Source organism: Chiloscyllium punctatum, chromosome 8, assembly GCF_047496795.1.
Source record: "Chiloscyllium punctatum isolate Juve2018m chromosome 8, sChiPun1.3, whole genome shotgun sequence".
NCBI classification, from domain to species: domain Eukaryota; kingdom Metazoa; phylum Chordata; class Chondrichthyes; order Orectolobiformes; family Hemiscylliidae; genus Chiloscyllium; species Chiloscyllium punctatum.
Window position 1 is genome coordinate 20,451,030 of NC_092746.1, and position 25,974 is coordinate 20,477,003.

Consider the following 25,974-nt stretch of genomic DNA (forward strand, 5'->3'; position numbering starts at 1 on the left):
CACTTCACAAATCCAATTTGAAAGAGACTGACATTAGCCTACTGTGTCTGCTATTCCACATTCTCCACCCTTCTACCCTCTAGTAGTAGTTTCTCCTGACACTCTGTCTAGCCCTTTACTGACATCTTCTGAACTGAATGTTACAGACAGTCTTGATTCCCTGCATGAATTGCCATCAAGAGTCAGCGCAGACCACACATTTGCAATGGTACTAGACCAACCTGATTTTTAATGGAGATTCATCATTATGATGTGGTTTTGTATTACAGACACTAATCAAATGGAGATTAGTTCTATTTAATGAATCAGAAAAGAATTTCCATAAACCTGTTGTTACATGTACCTGGGTATCAATGGTGAGAAGAAACAATAGTGTATAAACATTATGAATCAATGGGAAAGTTTTAACCTGAAGGTTGGGTGGGTTGAGGAACTTTAAAACAAAACTAAATCCTCAAATCGAATCCTTACCAGCCCACTTCCACTTTCAGGAGGTAGGTTGGTCATGTCACTATTTAAGGAGGTTATCCTACCTCCATTTTAATTAGATTTTTAATTTCGATACATGGAGGCCAGGATCCTGGCTAGACATTAGGTAAATTCCTTCACTGAACTGCACTGTTATTGGGTCAAGAGAAGGAGGAATGTTTCCCCAAGGCCGAACAAACTTATCTCCAAACAATCGGGTGACTCCCCAGCCCAAAACTCCCCCACCCATTGTAAATACTCCCAATAACATCAGGTTTACCCAATATGTGCCCTCCTGTGGCTTTCCAGGTCAACAGACAATCAGCCTTTCAATCTAATTGACTGGCTGTTGGAAAGAAATCCTTATGTTCGCATTGAAAAGACATCCTGCAGCACAACGAGGGGACCTTCACGTACAGGTTTCTGTCCGACAAACCTTCCAGCCAGTCTCTTCCAGTCCCTGAATGAATACTGGGGCCAATATGTCACAACAACCATTTAAATCAGAGCACATATTAATGCCATTGCTGCTTACATGACTTGGGAACTGTAACAGTTCACACCAATATGGTAATTTTCTTTTTGAGCATATTATCATACCATCCATTCACCGTACAATTTGAAAATTGGAAACATCACAAAGAGAAAACATATGCAGTGCATGCTAAGGTGATGCTAAAGTTTGTAAATTTAAATAAAAGCAATTGATTTGACTTAAAGAATTAAAGTAAAGATTTAAAGATTTGGTTTGAAGTTTACCCAAAAAGTAAGTACAGAAATATTTTTTGTAATTTACACATGATGACAAATTGGTGGACTAACTGAAAGGTATACATAGTTTTGCCTGTGGGTGTTACAGTAAAATGGGTGATATGATTCAGTTGGCTCTCTCTTCCTAGTTTTCAGTAGAAACACTTATCTCGGAAAACACACTGGTGAGAAGTTAAAAATTTGTAAAGATCGGAAACAAACACCAATGCCTCATCGTAAGGGAGGTGGGAAGGTGGGCAAGTGCTCAGCAACTCCAAAGAAGCAGGTGTTTTGTTTTAAACTATGAGGCTGCAAGTTTTGTTGTTAGCCCTAGTTTTATTTTGATTTATCTGCAATCGGTATGGTTTGAGGAGACTTCTGAGATTCAAAGGCTGCAGCCAAAGGCTGTGGGATTGAGGAGGTGAGTACACTTACTGCTATTCTCTAGGTTCAGTGTGCCTGACCTGGCAACTCCTTAGCCGGATATCCCGGCTGTCTACTCTTGTCCATCAGACCTGCATACTTCACTAAAGTCAGCAATACCTTCTGATTCCACAGGTCCGAACAAAGCCGCTAACCCCCACCCTCCCCGTCCCATGGTGCATTGGCCTCCAATCCTCCCCGTTCATTAAGGCCTCTAACCTCACCCAATCACCCTGGAATGCTAAACTAACACTCTGGGATCACTCCCCCTCCCACCAACCATCAGCACACTAATTGCCACCTCTGCCACCACACCCCCCTCCAAAACATTACACCTCCAACACTCACAGCATCTCCTGGACCGTATCTACAGCCTCTGCCTATCTACTCCCAGCAAAGCCCATGAAAAGAAAACAATCTATGATGTGCCAAGCACACCTTGGAGTTGAAACTCCACAGTCTGTGTGGGGAGGGATTTCCAAATTCTGGATTCCACATGCCTTCTCGCTCTCTCCAACTTCCAGCAGCTCAGAGTAATCTAAAATCAGGGTCTTTGCTTACAGTCTCAGTGGAGGAGTATAACAAATCTGGAAGGATGAATGTATGGGGCAATATGCCTAATTTCCTGATGGCATTAGCAGGCTTCTGATCACACCATAATCTGTCAGTACCTGGGTAAAAAAATCTTTCAATAAAAAGTATAGGCTTGAAAACTTTACTTACAATAAGAAAGAACTAGCAACATTTTGGAAGCTTCCAATATAAGAGGAGAAAGCAGTGATAGGATTCCACAGAAACACCCCATGACATTGCACCAGCCGGAAGAGCAAAATCATTTTTAAGCATTATTTCCCCTTTCAGCAACAAAGGTCTGTCCCAATCAATGCAGAACTGGAGCCCATCAGTTTGACAAGGCAACAAGCCAGATTTACTGTGCAAATTTTATCCAATTCATACTTTGTTGCGAGGCCAGGTAATTCTTCCTACTCTCTACGCTAGTGGCAGTAAACAAAATTTTTTTTTAGACAAGAAACAAGCATCTTCCTGTTTGAGAGAAAATTGTATGCTTTCAGTTACATTAAGATTTGAATGTGAACTAAATGAAACTTCCAAGCATGTCTGTACTAGCTTTGCTCTCTTATTTTGACTGAACGCAACCTTTAGCCTGTCAACCTAATACAGCTTCTGTCGTATTCGAATAAGTGAAGCTTAGTGACAGATTAGTATGATTCACTAGTGAGGTTGGCTTCTTATTTTCAGGCACACAGTAACTGGATCAAGGCTGCTGCTACTTGAAGGCAAGTTTGGCTGATATTCAACATCTGTTTTCCTCCGGGCAAATTTAGCTGATTGCAATGGTCGAGCTTCCAATACAATATTGGCCATTGTATTCCCTCTACCTGTACAAAATGTGGACTGAACAACTGCTGCTGACAAACGTTGTGATGCGGGATCTAAGTACATGTCTGGGAAATATGCACCACAACCAAAAACTGTTGTGAATCTGAGAGTTCTCCTCCTCCCCATCCCACCACACATACATGCCGAACATTTAATCTCATCTTTGCAGTCATGTTGGTTGATGTGAAAAATGTTCATCGATGCAGTGGGAGAGATGGCAGGAAAGAGAATAACCAACTATTGAGACTCCCTCATAATAACTGCTACACCCCATGTTTCATCTTTGCTACAGGAAGGTTATTTAACAGGAAGTTCAGAAAGAAACGGAGGAAGAAAACTTTAAAAAATCCCTTTAATAGAGTGTGTTTCACTCTCAGCAGGAACAAAAACATGTGCACAAAGTTGATATAACATGACATTTTATAAATACCTTTGCACTGGTTCGTGTTTTTGTCTAGGATGGCCTTTGTCGATACTATCTTTCCATATCTGAAAAAGATAAACATGAAAAGCTCAATTTTGCTTGCATTCACTTTAATTCTGGGGTGTTACAAGTTACACGTGAGATATTGTTTAAGACAGTCCAGATATAACAACTTGCATTTATATTGTGCTGTTCATATGCTGCCATTCCACTGAAGTACAAGTTTAAGAAAACAGCATTTAGCCAAAGGAAGAGATATTAAGACAGGTTGGCTGACAGATGTGTTCTATTTTAAAAAGTAATTTAAGGAATTAATCCCAAAGTGTGGGACCTCAGTGGCTGAAAATAGCATCATGAATGCCGTACAGAGATGTCTAGAAGCAAGGGGAGAACAAAATGCCAGAGGTATATGAATGGAGAATTGAGTAGGGAGACTTATAGAATTGTAGAACCCATACAATGTGGAAGCAGGCCATTTGGCCCATTTAATCTACACTGACCCTCCGAAGACCATCCTACCCAGACCCATCCCCCTACTGTATCCACGTACCCTGCATTTCCCAAGACTAATCCACCTAACCTACACATCCTTGGACACTATAGGGAAATTTAGCAGGACCAATCCACCTCACTTGCACCTCTATGGACATCTGTAGTGCTGGCATCAAGACAGTTCAGCAGTAAGCTAATGACAAAGCTGGATTTAGTGCTGGATAGGACATAGGCAATGCAATTTTGGAAGAACTGTATTTTCTCAAGGCTGGAGAACAGGAAGATGGTCAGTTGATCACAAACAGTCAGATCTGGAGAGGATAAATACAAAGCTCAACTCTCGGCTGCAGACTTCTCATCTCAATCCCAATACAGTTCACATTCTGGTTGTGGGAAAAATAAATAGGGAGTTATCACCGTCCAAGATGGAATGAGCTTAATAGATGGGTTTGCTGCTGACAAACAAGGCTTGGTCAAACATGGCATGGTTCTGTCAGAGCTGCTTCCAGGGTTGTTAACTGACATCATTTCCAGTGCCTGAAAATAAAATGATCCCTCCCTTCCTAGGTTGCCTGGCACCAGAATAGATTCTGTGTCTGGAAATCTGTGGCTCCACAATCCTGCATTATCAAGTCTTCAAACTCTGCTGCTGGATCATAATTTGAAAATAAGTGAGACAGAATGACAGACTGAGATGCGATATTACTTCCTCTCTATGGAGATAGTGTCCATGTCTAAATGTATAAAAAGGAGATCTCTTCCAATATGTTGCCATGAGAATAAACTGCCGTGAAATAGCTTTTTAATGTGAAAATATGCTAAGAGTTTTCACAGGATACTAAATGATAGAACTGGATGAGAAGAATGAGGAGGGTTAAGCCAAGCAGGCGAGAGTGGTGCAATGGAGATGTGTGTACTGAACCCAAATGATATGCAACTTTATAACAATGGCTTTTGTTATATAATGGGAATTCTTGCCAGTGAAATCACTGCAGTGAGGAAATCAAAAATATTCAAGGAACCCTTATTGTTTTATAATCTTCAAACACTGACAAGCTATCTTGCTGAAGTTTTGACATCTTTTTCTAAAGGTGTCCTGTTTGCGAAGAAGTAGAAATGTGAAGCATATACCCATTAACACCTCAGTAGAACATTGTGCCTTTGATGTGAGATCAAAACATTCCTATCTGCATCTCAAGAAGCAGGTTGTGCTTCTAAGGCCCTGATCCCTCTTGGGATCAAAGATGGTATTAACTAGTTGAAAATATCTATTAACAAAACAGTTTTGCTTTGCACTTATCTGATACTGGCTTTCAAGTGTCATGAATCTTTCTAGAATTATCCCTGTTTTTGGCCCCTCTGAGTTTCAGTTCAATGGATTCCAGTTATTGTTCTTCACTGAAACTACTACTATGACACAATGTCCAAACTATGCAGTCATCAATGGAGAAACTGGAAATATTTGTCACAACACTGTTCTGTACTCACTCCAAATAAATAATGAAACTTGGTGGGAAATCAAGAGACCCCTATCATTGTCAGACAAAATAAGTTTCTGATTCATCTCAGAGTACCTCATTAAGTGAAGATGTGACCCGCATTTTCCATGATACAGAGTGTTCCTTATTTATATACTAAAATGTGGGTAGATCAATGGTTCCAGTCACATCTTTCATTAACCTCAAGCTTGAAGCTAAAAATGAACTGCAAATTCTCTCAGGTACTGGGTGGTCAAATATCAACTGATCCTGCATGATCATAACCTTGAAATCTGTGAAAACGCTGTTAATATTTATTATAAGGAGTGAAAAGTAAATTCTTCTATTTTTGCTACAGCCAGGTAAGCTATGCGGCAGAACCATAATAATCTTTCCAATCCCTACATGTACACACAACTATAAATGTATTCACGCGCAGACATTACAATGTATATACATAATGCTTGCGCTAATTCATTTTATTTCATCCCTTACCAAAAGTTCATTTTCTTCAACTCAGATTTTGATAGCCAGTTTTAATATAGCTGCTTACTGGATGTTCAAAGTAGTCAAGGCAGACATCAGATACTGTCTACTCCACCTTTAAATATGAATTTGCCCAACTCTCACTAGAAGCATAAAGACTGGATTCAAATGTAAGCTGCATAGAATCCAATGATCCTCTTCAATAGCAAATAGAGTCATAGAGTCATAGAGATGTACAGCATGGAAACAGACCCTTCAGTCCAACCCGTCCATGCCGACCAGATATCCCAACCCAATCTAGTCCCACCTGTCAGCACCTGGCCCATATCCCTCCAAACCCTTCCTATTCATATACCCATCCAAATGCCTCTTAAATGTTGCAATTGTACCAGCCTCCACCACATCCTCTGGCAGCTCATTCCATACACGTACCACCCTCTGCGTGAAAAAGTTGCCCCTTGGGTCTCTTTTATATCTTTCCCCTCTCACCCTAAACCTATGCCCTCTAGTTCTGGACTCCCCCAACCCAGGGAAAATACTTTGTCTATTTACCCTATCCATGCCCCTCATAAATTTGTAAACCTCTATATGGTCACCCCTCAGCCTCCAGTGCTCCAGGGAAAACAGCCCCAGCCTGTTCAGCCTCTCCCTGTAGCTCAAATCCTCCAACTCTGGCAATATCCTTGTAAATCTTTTCTGAACCCTTTCAAGTTTCACAACATCTTTCCGATAGGAAGAAGACCAGAATTGCACGCATTATTCCAACAGTGGCCTAACCAGCGTCCTGTACAGCCGCAACATGACATCCCAACTCCTGTACTCAATACTCTGACCAATAAAGGAAAGTATACCAAATGCCTTCTTCACTATCCTATCTACCTGCGACTCCACTTTCAAGGAGCTATGAATCTGCACTCTAAGTCTCTTTGTTCAGCAACACTCCCTGGGACCTTACCATTTAAATGTATAAGTCCTGCTAAGATTTGCTTTCCCAAAATGCAGCACCTCACATTTATCTGAATTAAGCTCCATCTGCCACTTCTCAGCCCATTGGCCCATCTGGTCAAGATCCTGTTGTAATCAGAGATAACCTTCTTCGCTGTCCATTACACCTCTGCAAACTTACTAACTGTACCTCTTATGCGACACAGCACTGATCCTTGTGGCACTCCACTGGTCACAGGCCTCCAGTCTGAAAAACAACCCTCCACCACCACCCGCTGTCTTCTACCTTTGAGCCAGTTCTGTATCCAAATGGCTAGTTCTCCATGCATTCCATGAGATCTAACCTTGCTAATCAGTCTCCCATGGGGAACCTTGTCGAATGACTTACTGAAGTCCATATAGATCACATCTACTGCTCTGCCCTCATCAATGTTCTTTGTTACTTCCTCAAAAAACTCAATCAAGTTTGTGAGACATGATTTCCCACGTAAAAAGCCATGTTGACTATTCCCAATCAGTCCTTGCCTTTCCAAATACATGTACATCCTGTCCCTCAGGATTCCCTCCAACAACTTGCCCACCACCGACGTCAGGCTCACTGGTCTATAGTTCCCTGGCTTGTCCTTAACGCCCTTCTTAAACAGTGGCACCATGTTTGCCAACTTCCAGTCTTCCGGCACCTCACCTGTGACTATCGAAATACAGTATTACTAACAGCATTAATATCTGTCACTTTCTCCAATATGCTTCAGATGACATATAATGAAATGCAGATACCATCTTGAATAAAGGGCAGAAAGATCTACAATGAACATCATTTCCAACAAGGCTTAAGCATGGATACTAATCAATGTGCTTAAAATATGCACTGGATATGAAAGGCACAAACATTTGTCTGAGATGCAAGTTTGTGTCAAATTCACAATGTTGCATTTGACAACATCTTCTGCTTCTGGAGACAGCATTCCTAGCTACTAAAGCAGGTGAGAGGTTAGGAATTCTGCAACACTCAGAAAAAAAGGAAACAAAAACAGTAATACTATGAAAAGAATGCACTGGGTACACAGGAATTTCATTTTGAAGGATATGTTTGCGCATTTCGCACATTTTACTGTTGTTTTCTTTTGGGTGAGTAACTCCTCCTTATTCCACAAAGCTTGTCCATCATCTTCAAGGCACAACTCAGATGTGTCATGGAATACTCCCCACTTGCCTGAATGGGTGGAGGATACTTTACTGTTATGCATTCATGAAGCTTGACACCATCCAGGACAACGCTGCCCCCTTGATTGGCACCCCATCCACCAGCATCCACTCCCCACACAACCAACGTTCAGTAGCAGCAGTGTATATTTATCTGCAAGATGCAGTGTAGAAGTTCACTAAAACGCCTCAGGTAGCACCTTCCATATCCATGACTATCTGGAAGGTCAAAGGCAGCAGATAAATAGGACCACCCACCACCCGCAAGTTCCCCTCCAAGTGATAGTTGGAAATATATCACAGTTCTTTCACCGCCGCTGGGTCAAATTGCTGAAATTCCCTACCTAATGGCATTGTGGGTCAAACTATAGCCGATGGACTGTAGCAGTTCACCACCACCTTCACAAGGACAACTCGGGATGAGCAACAAACACTGACCCAGCCAGCAACACCTACATCCCATAAATGAAAAAAATTATGTAATTAGACAGGGTGTTGTTAGAATGGACCCACACTATGTTCCTGTCTTCACTGGGATTACATTCTGAGCGGGTGTGTGTGTCTCTCTCTCTCCTTTGTGTGGCACTTGGTGCACAATCAAGGATCTTCCAGGGAAGAAAATATCAGATTTCTATTCCATTTTGTGCAGCACAGAACTTCTGAATATAAAACGCCAGATAAAATCTGATAAATATTCCGTACAGCTGAAGCATCCCTTTCCTCAGTTTGGTATTCCAACAGCCCAAAAGCCTTTGCACTTGTTCATGCTGGTTTTAATGACATATGCAAATGGCTACCCAAAATTCATTTCCTATCCACAGTTCCTCATCTCTCACAACTCTAATTCACTTTTCTTGGATTGGAAATGTGTTGTTCCATACTTCTTTGCATTGATACATCAGGTTCTGAGGATTTCCTATCATGAGTCCTATCACTTTTGCCATTGCCATTTTATTTATTTATACCAATTCAATTGAGTTTCCCCTTTTGATTTATTTCCAAGTTCCCTTATATCATTGAGATTTTGTCTTCAAGTAATAATTTAATAAGTTTACTATTTGTGCTGCATATGTCTTTAACCAGCTAACTTTAGCCAAGTTTCACTAATTATGTTCCAGCATTACATTCTTCAGGCATGTGTGTGTCTGGGCTAATATTGTGTTGTCAGTCATATTATGCTTGAGCATAATCAGTTGGAACAAATGCCTATTGGTTTCTTCAATATCACAATGTCCACGTCCAGTTTCTTATGTAACAGCGAGAACATGAGCATTGCTACATCAGGAAAAAACAAATGCTGGAGGCAAACCCACATCACCCAAAGCTTTAAGCTAATGCATAGCTTCGGAGCATTCACTTTGATCTGGGTTTCTAATCTATCAGCAATTTGATTGTCAAAACAAAGGCCTGAAGGAATAATCTTGCCTCAAGTTTTCCCACATTTGTAATTTATTCAGGGATGTAGGCATCACAGGCTGGGACAGCATCCATTTTCCATTCTTAGTTTGGCTATAATTAGTCCTTTCTTTTGTATGACTCTGTGACTATGACTAACAAAAGGCCCTATAAATTATATGCATCACTTCATCTGTGCAGGTTTCCTGCAAAACGTGGGCCATTTATTTAAATGAATATTTCGAGTAACACTACTTCCTGATTATTTTCCCTAGCCAATTAAAATGGTTCATGATAATGTTATTGAAGTATTAATTGCTACAATTTTCTTCCCTAAAAATAAGGGGCATTCTGTAAGAAACCAGCATCCATATTTCCCAGCAAGTATTTGCAGGACCAATTTACCATGACTCAGCACAGATTAAAGCTGTCACTAATTTGACCCAAAAGTGTGCTTGAAAAGTGTCTCGCATTTCATCAGTATGGCATTCCATTTCCCACATCAGTATCCTTATTGGCTGGCTCATGTGGTTTCCAATTAGAGCTGCTTTAGAACAGTGAGTTGTCAGCATTTGAAAAAGAGAGAGGGGATTGTCATGCTGTCAGTCTGCCTCTAGCCTCTGACACTGTTACTTAAACAATGCTGTAATATGAGTAGGAGAGTACCAGAACTTTTGAAGCAGGCAGCACCACATGAGGGAGAGGCATAGGTTACCTCAATCGCCTAGTGACTTATACTGGCTATTCCAGAATTACAGAGTAATGTTTCATTGACCTCAGGTAGGCTGAGAGCTCAGCCTATCAACATAGTGGCTGTGTACATCTTTTCCTCCAATATGTGAAAAAATCTTTACCAAGGAGAGTAGAGTGATGACTGAAACTTTTGAAAGGTTGCACATTTGTGAGTGACATTCTGGGTGGTCAATTAAATCACCGAGAAAGATTTATCCTTGGTTAAGGATTCAAAGAAGTCCAAAGGTGTGCAGGTTAGGTGGATTAGCCATGGTAAATTGCCCAAAGTGTTCAGGGATGTGCAGGCTAGGTTAATAAGCCAGGGGAAACATGGGCTTATACGGATACAGTTGAGGAGTGGTTCTGGGTAGGACACTCATCAGAAGGTTGGTTTGGACTCAATGGGCCAAATGACCTCCTTCCACACTGTATGAATTCTTTGATTCTACTGAGGTAAAGAATTGAGAAACAGCAAAGCATTGATTAAGAAGGGAATTAAATAGAATATGAAAGTAAATTATCAAACGTATAGAACCCCTGTAGTATAGAGGCAGGCTATTCAGTCTGTACTGCTCCTCTGAACAGTATCCCACTCAGACCCACACTGTGACTGTTTCTCTACATTTCCCATAGCCAATCCACCTCACCTGCACATGTTTGGACTGTGGGAGGAAACTGGGGAACCTGGTAGAAACCCACACAGACATGGGGAGAATGTCTGTCTGAACACAGAACAGTAAAGTATGGCACAGGCCCTTCGCCCCTCTATGTTGTGCTGACCTTTCTGATTAGGGAGTTTGCATAGTCAGTGGAGGGTCCCTGGTGCTGTGAGGCAGCAGGGCTAGCCACTGAGCTACCCTCGATATATTATATAGATTATTCGAAATTTTGCAAGTTGAGAGTAGCTAGTTTATGGTTTGTATCTTTTAAAAAAGAATTTGAAATTAACATTTGTAGTAGATAATGGCATAAATGCAAACTGAAGTCCACTACACTTGAAAAGGCAGGACTATGTTGCTTTAAGAACTCACCCACATTTGTTTAATAGAATCAGAATCAAAGTGATTGCTTTGGGAGTTAAAATTAAATTGGCTTAAAAAACGTTCTGAAATGGTGTAAAGATTATATGCACCTTGACATTAATGAAGAAATTGTAAATGAAGGATATTTAACCATAATGTTTTGGTTAGCAATGGTGTAGTGCAGGTTACATTATCATGGAGATCAACCGATCTTAACAGGGTTCTCTGGTTTCCATTTATTGGGGCGCATGTTTGTTGAGAATTATGGATTGTAACTTGACGCTGTGAGAGTTCTGTTCGCACATTCCAAGTAGCTATGAAAGAAGTTCCTAAAAGACATTGATTATTCAGGGCAACTAAGTCTAAGGATGAAGGAAACCCACAAGCAATATTTCCTTGATCCAGGTGAGAAATATTGGTACTTGGAAAAGCCCCAGCTTTAGTGTCAGCTTAATGCAGTTAACTATTTGCTGTTAGAATACAGTTACAGGAATCTAGTGGAATGTAGAATCATGGGAAGAGACTGAATTACCTGGAACTGTGCAGCCGTTATGACTGTCTATCACACAGCAATAGTTCAGGCAGCTTCAAGGTCAGTTGCGTGAAAGTGAAGATTGGGAATTGTGTCTATAGGGGACAATGGTTTAATGAGATTTGGTGACCAATACTGTCATGAATGTCTAGGTGAGAAACTGATGGGATCTGTTTTGATAGCATTTGCAACTCTGTGAGATATCTGAACATAGTTTGTCTGTTACTAATATTTACCTCATATTCATTCTGACTGTTAAGAGTATAAGTTGTACATATATAATATATAGAAATATGTATATTTGTGTAGAACATATTGCATGTTCTACTTTTATATATTAACATACATTTTTGTTTCAAACCTTGTGGCTTTACTCTTACTAAATACTTGGGATCATAAACTTCACCTCCTTCAATAAAAAAGTTACTGGTTCCTGACTGGAGTTTTGATTTTCTCATACAGGAATATAATATATGCATAAAAAGGACAATAAAATAAGTGCTCTTTCTTTAAAGGCAGAAACAGCAGAGATTATCATGGGGAACTAGGAAATGGAATATTATGATCTCTTTTTCTGGTAGAAGACACAAACAAAATATCAAAACTTGAAGGTAGTTAAGAGGCTAAGAAGTGTAAGCAGCTCAAAATAATTACTGTCAGCAAAAAAAACATTTTGAAGCAAATTAAGGGACCAAAATCCAAAAACAACCATAAGATCTGATGGCCTATATTCCAGGGTTTGAAAATATGTAGCAGCGCAGGTTGGTAAGGAATGTCCAAAATTGGGTAGAATGGTGCCAGCAGGTAAGAACTGAGCAAATGCAACATGGCTCTTCAGAAAAAGAGGAAGTTGGGAAACAAGGAAACTACAGTCAAGTTAGCCTGACATCTGCTGGTGGGGAAACTGCTGGAATCGAATCAGAAAGCTTTAATAATGCGCTTAGAAAATTAGAGTCTGATCAGAGAAATTCTTATAATATTTTTGAGAATGTGGCTAACAGAATAGATTAAGGGGAACCAGAAGCATCTTCTGTTTAAATTTCAGATTTCCACCATCATCACAGCTTTTGCTTTGAATTTTACCACCTGGGGCTGTGTGAAGAATTCTATTTCTGAGAGACAGGAAAGCATTGCTGTTGATGCCCCTATAATAAGACACTGCTGGGCACATTTGCAGGATCTGTAAACATGCAATCCATTCAATCATTAACAATGCAATCTCAAAAAATTCCTTATCTTCCTTATCCTCGAAAACTCATTACCATCTCAAATTTCATTACCATCACAGTTCTCAACTGATCTCTTAGTTCCAGACCCCACTACTTGTGATTTTACCTGTCATTACATGACAGCAGTATCTTCTTGCTCAAATATCTGCTTGATTTTTTCTGCAAATTGTTTATCATCTATCGTGTTCACTGTTCTGTCATTTATAGATTACACATTTTGTTTTGCATCAGTGAATAAGATGACTGCGACTGTGTAAGAATTAACTCAATTACAAAACTACCTTGACTGGAAATATTTCCAAAAGCTGCATTAGATTCCTGGAGCACAGCAGATATTTACTTTTACTGTATATGGAATGCTAGATCACCATTGCATTAACTTCAGCACACAATATGATGCATTAAATTAAGCTTTTGCTCTCTAATTCACTAGGTGGGATTTTTCAGAGAACGAATCCACAAGAGCTTTTCTTGTTATGTTCCTTACTGCTTAAGAAAAACAAATTAAAACTTCAAAATCTAAAAAAAACCCAAATTAAACAAGATTTATATAGAAAATCCGTTGGGTTTTTTGTTGAATAGGACACAGCTGTTCTTCTTGTTGAATGCAGCTCATTGGCCAGACATCAGAATACACTTATGTCTTCTGTTACAAAATCAAATCTGACTTGGTGGAGCTCCTCTATATATGAAAACGTACTCGTTTGAAACAAAAACAGTTGCTCAAGTCCCACATATCATATTGTTACTCAGGTGGATTGTTGGGCAGTGCATCTTACTGTTTGCTCAGCCAGGTTTCAACATTCTATCTGCCTACTCCATAGCGTGCATTTGGCAAACAGATTGTGTACAACAGCAAGGGAATGCAGCTCTGTAATTAAGAATTTGAAGAGACATGCGACGCCCAGTTTGAAGAAATGGAAAGAAAAAAGTAACCTCAGAACAAACCAGATTGTTGGCTTCCCAGAAAACATTTACACAAACATAAAGATGGAGCTGACCCACTCTTTCATAACGAAAGGATCAAGTTTTTATTCATGGCGCTGTCGGGGATACAATCACATTCTCTCAAAATGGCCTGCCATGTTATTCATTAGGATCCCTATATTTAAAAAAACTCAATTTCTTTGCAGAATACTTCATGATTTAAAAGTGAACAATTTATAATCTTATTGAAAAGGTGCCATCCAAAGTTTAGCCAGTGGATTAGTTGTTAACTGTACCACCTAGTAATATGAACCACATGAGACTAGAATGTCCCAAATGTAATTTTTAGCAATGAATGAGATAGCTGATCTCAACTGGGGTGTGGTTCGATGCTGACTTCAATCACCCTAGGCTAAGGAGGGGAAATATCAAAATCCAGTTTCTTGGCAATGTTTGTTGACTCCATTGATATATGCTCCAGTGTATCCAGCCACATTCCAGTTGCCTGCAGTCCCTCATGGACTCGGACAGCATGTGAAGAATGCAAGAACGTCCAAGTGCTGAGTTCCACACTAGCTCACCCAGAGAATCAGTGCAGGGCTAACAGCAGAAGTTTTATTTTATTAGTAGACTTTATTAGTAGAGGGGCTTATTTTTCTTTTGCTAAGAATCAGTTGGATGCAATTTTCTGGATGGAGTTTTGCCATGAGGCCAAGCAAGGTTTATCGGCATATCTTAGCAAACTTGCTACATTAACATCTTGGCCCATATCAAAGGTGTCACTCTCATTTGATTCCAACCCCATCTTATCACATGACTTGAGGAACTTTCCACTCTCTGGGTGTCTGACAAAGGACCAATATTCCAGGCGCCATCCCTAGAAGGCCATCATTGTGCAGCTGGATGACCTCTGGCATCGTGAAGCTGCCCTGCTCAGTGATAGGCATTGGGAAGATGCTGGAGGAGGAGGAGAGTACCAAGGCTGCAGAGGAAGCATTGGTGAGGCTGCTTCATGCCTGAGCAGCTCAGATAGTCACAGTGTGGTGGGAACGTTAGGCTCAGGCAGACTGACTGCATGATGTGGTGAGTGTTTCACTGTGACAGGTCTGCAGCTGGCTGAGAGAGAAACAACCCAGGCCACTGGCACTCGGAGTACTGCTCCAGAGCAAGAACCTACCAGACAGGATCCCGTGGTGCTCTCAATTAGAACTTCATCCACACAGCCCAGGGAGGAAGAGGACCAATAGATAGGGATGTGTGAGGCAGTGACTCTCACTGCACAGAGGCTGTAGCACAGCAACTACACCATGGGGACCCAGCTGCCTCAAGCATGCCATCATTTAGCTGCCTCCATGGACTGGTTGGTGGTTACCATGGAGAGTCAGGTCCAGCACTCTCAGGCTCTGCTGGATTCATACACACTCCATTGCCCTAGTGTACTAGCCCTCAGGACTGAAGGTGATCATAGAGTCATACAGTATGGAGACAGACCCTTCGGTCCAATGTGTCTGCGTTGACCAGGCATCCCAATCTGACCTAGTCCCATTTGCCACTCTCCAAAAACATGTAAATCCTGCCCCTCAGAATCCACTCCAACAATTTGCCCACCACGGACATCAGACTCACCAGTCTATTGTTCCCTCGCTTATCCTCACAACCTTCCTTAAATAATGGCACTAAATTAGCCAACCTGCTGGCCAGGTTTGGTCATACAGTATCCCTCCCACCCCCCCAGGAAGACAATACTGCTCCTAACTGTTAATGGCACCTTCTCCATCGCATGACCCTGTTCCCATTCTTGCTTTATAGCATCTCCCCACCCTTTACAGACACAATTGACCTCCCTTGACTGTTGTCATGCCTTCCTCCACAACCTGCTGCTCCTAAACCCCATAAAACAGAGTCCCATGGCTCCTTCCCACATCAGTGGCTTCCTTGTTCCCTTACCACTACCCCCCAAAACCTCTTTATGGATTACTTTCTCTCAGTGGACCCAACAGATTGATTCTTCCACCACCAACAACACCGTGCCAGCATGCTGTGCAATTCCAGTCTGTGCTACATAGTGCCCTGCAAATGGATTGGAGAGGTGCCTTGAAGATTGTCAGAGTTAGCCAACGTTGGATGCCAATGTCCATGGACAAGGGGCGCATGCAGCTGATGCCCATAATTTGTGACCAGAGATACCCAGCCAGCAGTGAGCTGAAGTCACCAGGTACCCACTCTGATATCCTTCTGAGAACTCTCACCATCAAGTTTATTCATGCATTTGTTAAAATATGAAGCCAAACCTTAATGGCACAACTGACCTCAATAATAAGGCTTCTAACAGGCTATAATCCTGCTTAATTGGGTCCATGAATAGGAAGGGTTTAGATGGAAATGGGCCAATTGTTGGCAATGGAACTAGCTTAATTTAGAATATCTGGTTGGCATAGAAGAATTGGACCAAAGCTGTACAACTCACTACTGTCTTTATTAATAGGCAACTCACTACTGTCAAACAAGAAACTCACCGTGCTGCTTGGCAGATCCATTAAAAATGCAGTAAGTTGCAGTCCCTAACATCAGGACAGGCCTCTCTGAACCCTCACATGATCCTGCCACAATAGCCTACATGGTTCAGACCACTATAAGATTCTACCCATTATTTAATTATTTTGTTGGTCAGAATCATAAGATCTCACTGAAGTCTATTTGTTTCTCAGCTTATATTAAGAGTACTTTTGTTATTATCAGTTAGGAGTTATGAAGAAGGTATGGTTTGTTTCTCTTTCATTTACTTGCCTAATGGTAGAAATTAGCAAAGTTGTTTTCCAAAACAATTAGCAATGTACTGCCTCTTTAAACAAGTCGACGCAGAATGCAGCATAGAATCTAGTATGACTATAATCTGTAATCAAGTTAAAGTAACTTAATTACTGCTGGAATTTGCAAAAATATTTTGGTTGAGCTGTTGCCAAGGATTCGCCTTGAACAAAAACTTTAAAAAAGTTGTGTGGCCTAATTGCTATTGAGTCCACTTAAAAGAAAATGTAAATTTAGGATGATGAAGAATTGTTTTCTGAAATCAATCTTGGTTCTTGTTTTAATTTTGATTCATGTGATTACCCTACATTAAACTAAAAAAATAACAGATCTGAATCATACAACCCCTACAGTGTGGAAACTGGCTATTCAGCCCATTGAGTCCATAGCCAACCCTCTGAAGAGCATCCCACCCAGATTCACCCCCTTACCCTATCCCTGTAACCCATTATTTTGCATGGCTAATCCACCTAGCCTGCACATCCATGGACACAACAGGCAATTTAGCATGGCCAATCCACCTAACATACACATCTTTGGACTGTGGGAAGAAACCGAAGCATCTGGAGGAAGCCCACACAGACACAGAGAGATTGTGTAAACTCCACACAGACAGTCACCCAACACTGGAATTGAACTCAGATCCCACTAACCGCTGAGCTACCATGCCACCCGAAATCAAACAGTGCACAATCCATTATTACTGCACCACATATGATAAAATGAAATTGCAGTTCGTGGTTATTTCACTTGAAAGCATTGGAGATTGCATTGACTCCTTACGTTGCGAATTGATCTCCTGTGGCATCACTCACAGGTAATACTGGCCAGGTGAAACAGCTGTGCAGGTAGTACTCAGTCCCCATTTCAGGGCAGACTCTTTCTGATATTTGAAGAGTCCAATATATTATCAAGATAACAGTGTATGTGTCATGCCATCAATAATAATAATACTACTGTTTGCCCAGTCTTTTCCCAGTCCAAAAAGCATTATTACATTTTAGTTTGGAAAAAATAATGCCACTTAAAATAACCCATATGCTTTTGACAAAAAGTAACTCCTCACAACATGATCATCTAAAGAAATTATTCTTAGGTTGCTCAAAGGGTCACTTTAAGTCTAAAGACCAGTCTCTCCTTTTATCAGCCTCGACAGACCAGCTCTCAACAATGAGTTAATGATTAATTTGTTTCTCTTGCAGTGTCACTAAGAGTTTGCACTTTGTTATTTAAATCCGGTATCTACTCCAGAACATCCAATGTCTAGAATGAACCTACTCATGCCAAAAAAGTTAAACACTGAATAGAAAATGGAGGATTCATTTGCTTTCAAAAGCCAATATTCCAATGCTGGCCTCCACTGGCATAAGTCAGGTCACCTGGCATTAGTAATGCTCCAAGGAGCTAAAGTATCATCGTTATAAAATACCAAGAACCAGTCAGGTTATAGAATGATAAAAAGGAACATTTTTTAAACATTCTGCCTTTATCAGAATAACGAGATTCTAATAGCAACGGGCAAACTGGCAATGGTGCCAAAAAGATGAACTACAGATGACATCAGCTTAAAAACAAAAGCCAAGCTGCTGCTGCCTGACAAATGGAATTCACAGTTCAGAAATACACTAATTCAATAATCAGCCTTTCATGGAGAGCATAAAACATCAAGGAGCACTGTAAATATTATAAAGTGAATATTGAAAAACCCAAGCATGTTTTTGGAGAGAGCGGAGAGAGAGGAGCTGTGTGCTCCTGTAACTCAATAACTGCAACATCATTCCTTTCATCCTTCTCATCATATCTACTTCACATTCCCAATACTCTGTCTACACAATGAACCATGAAGTAGACTCTGTGATGTCCCCTAAAGATCCTGTAATGTGAATCTCAAAAGCTTCTAAGTAATGAGGTTGATGTTCACAAATTAAGATAAGTTACTAAAATTGCAGGTTACAAGACAAATTGATGACAATTTAATTAGCGTGAGTAGGTTTTTTTTTAAGTTTCCACATTTCATGGCCTTATGATCACAGCCCATTTCTCAGAATTTTCTAATGGTTGTCACTCAGTTGTTTTGATTAAAGTAATCATTTATTAGGGCCTTTTATAAAAACAGAAAGTTGTCTGCAGACACAGATGGCATGGAAAATGCTGCAGGCAAGTAACTGACTGAACAAGTCAACATTATTTATTGAGTCCTTTCATAATCACTGGACATCTCAAAGTACTTCACATCCAATGAAGTATTTTTAAGATTGGTGTATTTTGGAATTGTTGCCCATAAAAGTCCCGCAATTAGGAAATTGATAAATGATCAGATATTCTGATCTTGTGATTGTTCCATGTGATGGTTAAAATAGGTTCTGTCTTAATCACTTGGTTTTTACCCAAGACTACTGAGATCACACGATTATGGAAAGCCACAGTGCACAAAAGGCAACAGTGCACAAAGGCAATTCTCCAGTGATGTTGGTTGGAGAGAAATAATGTCCAGGCCACCAAAACTGACTCCCCTGCTCCTCATGGGATCTATGATGTATATCCGAGAGGTTAGATCGGGCCTTGGTTTAAGGTCTCAATTAAAAGCTGGCACTCTGCTCATGCATAATCCTTTACTTCTGCACTAGACTGTCAGCTGGGATTCCATTTCCTGGAATCTGGTGACTCAAATTCAAGTCTTAAAGGGAATTCTCTTATTCTTAAACTCTATTCCCTATTTCCAGCTTCCCCAAGAATCAAGAAGAAATGTCCTCCTGGTATGTGATGGACATGGTTGGGGCCCAGGGCAGGATGGTGGTGAAAAGACACCATCTCAGAAGCACATTGCAGAAAGCTGCATCATCAGAACGGATGAAACTGAGACAGAGGCAACAGGAAGAATGGAATGGAATGGAAAACAGAGATGATGCTGAGATTTTGTACATCATTATTACCCAGTAGGAAAGGGATAACATAGACACCCAAGCAGTAGGAAAGGGATAACATAGACACCCAAGTAACACTACGCAGCTATACACAAGCTGCTCATTTTCAAAATCAATGCCTTTTTCTCCATTTGCAAGCACGGTGCCAGTTTGCCAACTCAGACATACCCAGTAAATGTGGGAACACTTCTGAAAGCTATCTGACTGATGTATATTGCTTTCTAAATGCAAACAATCTGTGGATTAAACATAAAAATATCCTAACTTTGTCTCCTCTTAATGTGAAGTGAAAGTCACCACAATCTCAGTGGACAATAGTTTGCTTTCTCATTAGATAGAGGGACAGGTGATGGGTGGTATTTGATGTTTAACCTAAGAGTCACTGTGCCTCAGACAAAGGGTAAAGTTGAAAGATCGGGGCCTTCATAGTGACTTCGGCCAATATAGTAGCTGAACCCACACTTCTGACATCACAACACATTGTGTAGCAGCCAACTGAGTTCACTGGCTTCGGTCAAATCCTTCCTGATCTTCATAATCCAAAGAAGGAAGAAAGACCTTGCAATGATGCAGTAGATCTTTTCACAACTGAAATGATCTCTTCACAGTGCTCTTCAGTGAATGAAACAACTATGGTATGTAGTCACTTGTGGAAGTTATGGTGGTGTGGTAAGCACTTTACACACAGCAAGATCCCACAAACAGCAAAAAAAGAAATGTCCCCATAATCTGCTGTAATGGTTAAGAGGTATTTAAGATCCAAGACACCAAGCAATATCTTTGAAAAATGCCAGAGGATATCTCACAAGCACCTGATGGAGCACACTGAACTACAATTTAATGTCTCAGTCAGAAGGCAGGCCCTACGATAATGCAATATTTTCTCAATGTTGCACTGAACATATTTGGTGATGGGCTTAAACCCACAACCCTCTCATTCCCCAAGATAGGAGTGTTGAACCAAACCTGAGAGCCATGGAGGCTCCGGGGGAGCAAGGAATTTTGTAAAATCTCACTCAGGGAAAATTACTTGCCAAGAACTCTTCAAAACAGTTTTCACCCTGGATGTTCTGTTTTGCAGAGAATAAATCAATAATATCAGATGTGGACATCAAATACCGACCCAAAAGCTGTATGTGTGCATTGTAGGACCACTGATACCCGAATGCTGAATTGATCACTTTGTTGCTATTCTCACTGGTAAATCACTTCTCCTTTTCAGTGGCAGACAGGGTTGCTGATGGGATGATGCCTTCTCAATGTTATTCTGTTTATTAATATGGTGAATTTTCTTGCGAGATAGTTTATCAAATACAGTCTTATTCAAGTTGAATGGAAACTGAGAAGTTATTAAACTATAATTGTGACTAGTGATTATAGCTTCCATCAGATACAATCCCAAAGCACCATTATTCTTCATTTTGTTAATTTGATTTAGCAATATACTGTCCTTTTCAAGACAGGCTGGGAATGTATATCATTGTGTCTAGAGAGAAGAAACTCATGTCTGTCGATAGAAGGCAGTCATTTACATGTTTATTTAATTTTATCTCAAACCATCACGTCAATTCCAGTTTTGCTTCCTATATCTCTTATAATCATCAGCCTTCAGTTTTAGACAATTTACTGTTAAATCATAATCATTGATTTTGAAAATGAGGTAACTGAAGTAGACACAGAATAGGTAGGAGAATAATTCAATTAGATCTGAGAAGTGCAGAATAGAGAGCGGCTGCAAGGTCATTTATACATTCTAGAAAGAGGGAAAGGATGAAGTAGTTCCAGAAGGCTGGAGAAAAATGGCTGAACAAAATAGTCACCGACAGAGGAAGTAGACCAACAATCAGAGAACTGAAAAAGTGAATTCAGGAATGTCAAACTGAATTGGCTGACTGAGATAGGATGGGAGAGATAGCCTTTGGAGATGCGTGAAGGTGAGAGAAAAGATCTTAGCTCTGATTTGTCAGAGGCATGGTGGGCTGATGGAGCGCATGATGGACTGGTGTGATGGAATTACAATACTCTAACTAAACAATGGCATTCTGGATGAATTGAATAACTGGAAGGTGGAAGCAGGGAAGTGAGTTTGGGGATATTTAAAGAATAAAACCAAAGACCTCAGAAGAAGAGTAGAAGATGTATGACCAGGCAATGGCCAGAGATGGGACACTACCACTCAATAGTGAACAAAAACACTTCAGCTGAGTTCTCTCCCTGTATCTGTTTGGTTGTGGTCAAGCAGCATGTGCACTTTATCTGAATTCATAATCAGACAGCTAGTTGCAAGTTAAGGGTCAAGGCATGTAAGAGTTTCTGGGAGTCAATTTAACTTTTTATTCACAGGATATGAATGATGCTGGCACTATAAGCTCTTATTGCCCTGGGGAGGGTGATAGTGAGCTGCCCCCACTGTAGCACACTTGGTGTCGACAGACCCACAGATGGTTGATTCGGAAAATATCTACACTGAGGAATCATGCAGCGATGTCTGGAGCTGATGTGACTGCCTTCCAACAGCCTCAACCATCTTTACATTTGCGCGCCAGGTATGACTGCAACCAGTGAACATAATGGTTTTTCTAACATCAGTAGGGAAGAAGTCTGAACCATTTGGCACCCAGCTTTATGTGAGGGGGTAGACAGCCATGTCTACAACCCAAAAATAAAACTTGGAAATTCGTCATCACAGAAAGCTTACAAACAATAAAGAAAAGCAGCAAATGGGAATGAGAGAAGAAAGAGCTTGAGTTCATGTGATTGGAACTTTGACAAGGGTACAGAACTGTCAAATAAGCTGGCCAATTTACCATTCCCTTAAGTTCAACATTAAGGAAAATCCAGTAGGATATATCACAATCTGATACCATCAGGTTTTAAAGATCACCAAAGTTGAGGGTGATCCTATAATTTCTTTGTTGGGCCTGCTGTTTCATATTTTAATTTTGCTGAGCATTAGCCATTCATATTCAGAGACAAAATTACTCCCATACTGTGTGACTTCTTTGAGGAATCAGTGTGTTTAACATGCTCAAATATCTGGCACTGCAGGAAGTGCCTCCAATGAACAGAAATCTTCATGCCATGAGACATGCCGTGATTCTCAGGACTATACAGAGTGGTAGAACAAACCATGAAGGACATGATAAACAACTCAGCAGGCTTATTAAAATAATAGCTAGCTCATAAAAGGACAGTACAACAGCACAGACAATCTTTCAATTAATTTTAAACTCATGCTTCCTTCTTCAAAACAAACCATTGACACGTATATAGCATATTTCATGACCTCTCTTTATCACAAAGCATTTCACAGCCAATTAATTACATACCCCAGGATCAGATTAAGGCACTTGGGGCCAGATGTTCCTGGGCACATGGGAAAATGTGAGTTGAGCACTTTTGCTACTTTGCAACAGCACACCCAACCCATATGCGACATTGCCCAAGATGCTTGTTTCTTCATGTGAGATTTATTGAGCATTGCAGATTGCGATGGAGTGTGAGAGGAGTGAATGCAGGAGCAGGCCCGTTAAAAGGCCCACTTTCTGTTATCAAAGATGGCAACTCAGAATCAAACATCTAAAGCCTGTAAAATCTCACCATCCAGCCACCTACCATTCTACCTTGGCCTGCCCATTTCCCCTACAAATTCCCCCTAAAACATCACCATTATTTCTTCAACCCTCACATTGCAGAGCCACTCCTCCACAAAACAGGCCCCACACATGCCACACCATGCCCTCTATCCATACCAACTGCTTCTCATGCACCCATACCAGTAATATCCAGAACCCTTCCCCTCCTCATGCCATGCCAACTTACTAAGCATCCTGGATAAAGGCAGTTCCAATAACACTCATAATCCAGGTCAAAGCAGTCCATTTGACTGACATTGCACTGAATACCTTCAGCCTTCAATTTCCCCATTGCTAATTTTGTGTGTGTGTGTGTGTGTGTGTGTATGCACGCGCGCACAAATTCACTCAAGTTCCTTCGATGGCACCTCCCAAAACACACAAGCTGCTGGAAGCTTAAGGACAGCAGATATACAGGAATAACACCATCTGCAAGTTCTCCTCAAAGCTACACACCATCCTGAACTATATTCCCATTCCTCTATTGCTGATGGGTCGAACCTCTTTCTGACAGCAATACAAGAAGGAGTTTGCAGTCATCTTCTCAGAAGCAACCAAGCATTGGTAATACAGGTTGACCATGTTAGAGAAACTCCCACTCGTGAATGAATAAAAAAAATCCAAAGTACCCACACACATGGGAGTAAAAATACAGGTTTATTATTTAAATTCCTATTAAGAAAAGTTGTGGCACTTCTTGTAAAGTTGATACTGATTGACATGTCTTGACAAGTTGGACAGTTTTATGCACATTTGTCACCACAGTTTACAGTCAAAAGGACACTGGATTCCTTACCTCTAAAGAATCCCTGACCAGGCCCCTCCCACCAAACCAAAGAATACCAGCCCTTCTGAATCCCACCTCCAAAGTGTCCTGGGATGATAGCCACAGAGGTTTCTTACATCTCCAAAAGCCTATCCAAGCAGAACTCACTGAGAACAGATCTACTCTTACATAGTCTAATCTCCTCATTCCAGTTCCACACTCCAGCTATTTCAAAATCCAATTTGAATGGGGGCAGCGGGGGAATGGAAATGGACAGCTACCTTCAGGAACTTGCACACATGGATTACACTACCCCCACCTCTCCTCCACTCACCCACCCCAGAAAAGAAATGCATAAATAAGAGATGCCAGGATCAGGGATGGGACTTTGGGTTCCCAGCTTTGTCGGGTGTTTTCTCTACTGTGCAGACACAGTCCAGACGGATGAAAATCAGGGCCATAATTACCCTTTTCATTTGAGGGAAAAGTTAAGTCACCAAAGTGTAAAAAGATTTCAACTTTCTTTATTTTTGTTTTGCAGTGTTGCTGAAGATCAGTTTCAGTCCTTACATGTTCTCATCCCTACATGGTCAGAGGAGGAGTGTCAGTGCTTCTCACCCAGTCAGTGGTACCTAGAGGTGCCTGCCAAGACCAAATACATCTAACTATAAACTTTTAGTGACTTAAAATAAGCCATTAGTTAAGTGAAGTTTACTGCCCGGTTAAGGTATATAATTTTGACCCACTCTTCCACAATTTTGAAGGTTCACAAACAATGAATAATCTTGTTCCTTCGAAGTCCACAGAACAATTTTGAACCCTGACATAAGGCAGCTAGCATTTTTCATTATTTAAAGATAAATATCTTTGGGCTGAATTTCCCGTTGTGCATTAATCTTATCCAAAAGAGTTTGTGAAGTTAGAGCAAGAAACAGATCTTCATATTCACATCTATTTTTAATGTAAACGAGTCAACAAAAATCTTTTGTCCATGATTTGCAATGAAGTTTAAATTGTATGCAATTAAAAATGGATGTGTACAAGTAAATTAAAGCTAGGAGGGTCATGGACAACAATGTACCAAACTGGATTTATCTGAGATGCCATATGCTGCTAATCAGAAATAGTTTTTGGTTAATAAATGTCATTGCTTTTTATTTTAGAGAATGGCTCTTACAATACTTTAATAAGGATGGTTGAATGACGATGCCAGAATTATTCACTTAACAAGAATTTCTACTAGAATGGCATTGCCATATTTGGTGAGTTTTTGGTAGGCTAAGGTATTGCAATAATCATGAACAACCCACTCCAAATACTCAGGTTAAAGTTCATTACATTGGCAAAGCAACAAGTCCAAACAATAACTGCTTATACATCTGATGCCATGAAAACACTTAAGAGTGTTTGGGCTTTTTACAGAATTTTACAGAACCTGCTAAGTTATTTAGTACTACAAATGTGATACATATTCTACATTTATAGCACTTACATTAGTTCAAGTGCAAAAACAAAAATGGAAATGCTGGATACTTGAATCAAAAACAGTAAAATGTCAGAAGCACTTAGCACAACAGTCAAAGCCATGGGAGGACAGGCAGCGTGATTTTCCAAGGAGTGGACTCTTTGTCGCTTCAGCCCTGGTATGTATGGAGCCATACATTAACTGCAGGGGAAGTAGTCATAGAGGGAAACTTTCAAGTACAGGTCCTGCCCACAAGCTTTAAGTTAGGATGCCTTTCAATTATTTCCTCCATGTTTCAAAAGTGAAGAAGTTGCACTTTATTTGCAAGGAACCTTGATCAGGACTGAGTTCTGTTTTGAATACCAAGTCTTGGAAAGACATATTCACCATATGAAGGGTTCAACACTTATTTAACAGCATGATGCCAGGGTCAGAACACTTCGATTCTGGAGGAAGTTTGCATAAGTAT

At 40.5% G+C, this 25,974-nt stretch overlaps 1 protein-coding gene across 6 annotated transcripts in view; it reads right to left on the reverse strand.

Moving 5' to 3' along the window:
* rbms3 (RNA binding motif, single stranded interacting protein) overlaps window positions 1-25,974 on the reverse strand; it is a 1,402,627-nt gene that overhangs the window by 447,521 nt on the left and 929,132 nt on the right. For all 6 annotated transcript variants that reach the window (XM_072575202.1, XM_072575203.1, XM_072575199.1 and 3 more), the window contains one exon: window positions 3,473-3,531. In XM_072575202.1, coding sequence (XP_072431303.1) covers window positions 3,473-3,531 — 59 coding nt within the window. The remainder of the gene's footprint in view (window positions 1-3,472; window positions 3,532-25,974) is intronic.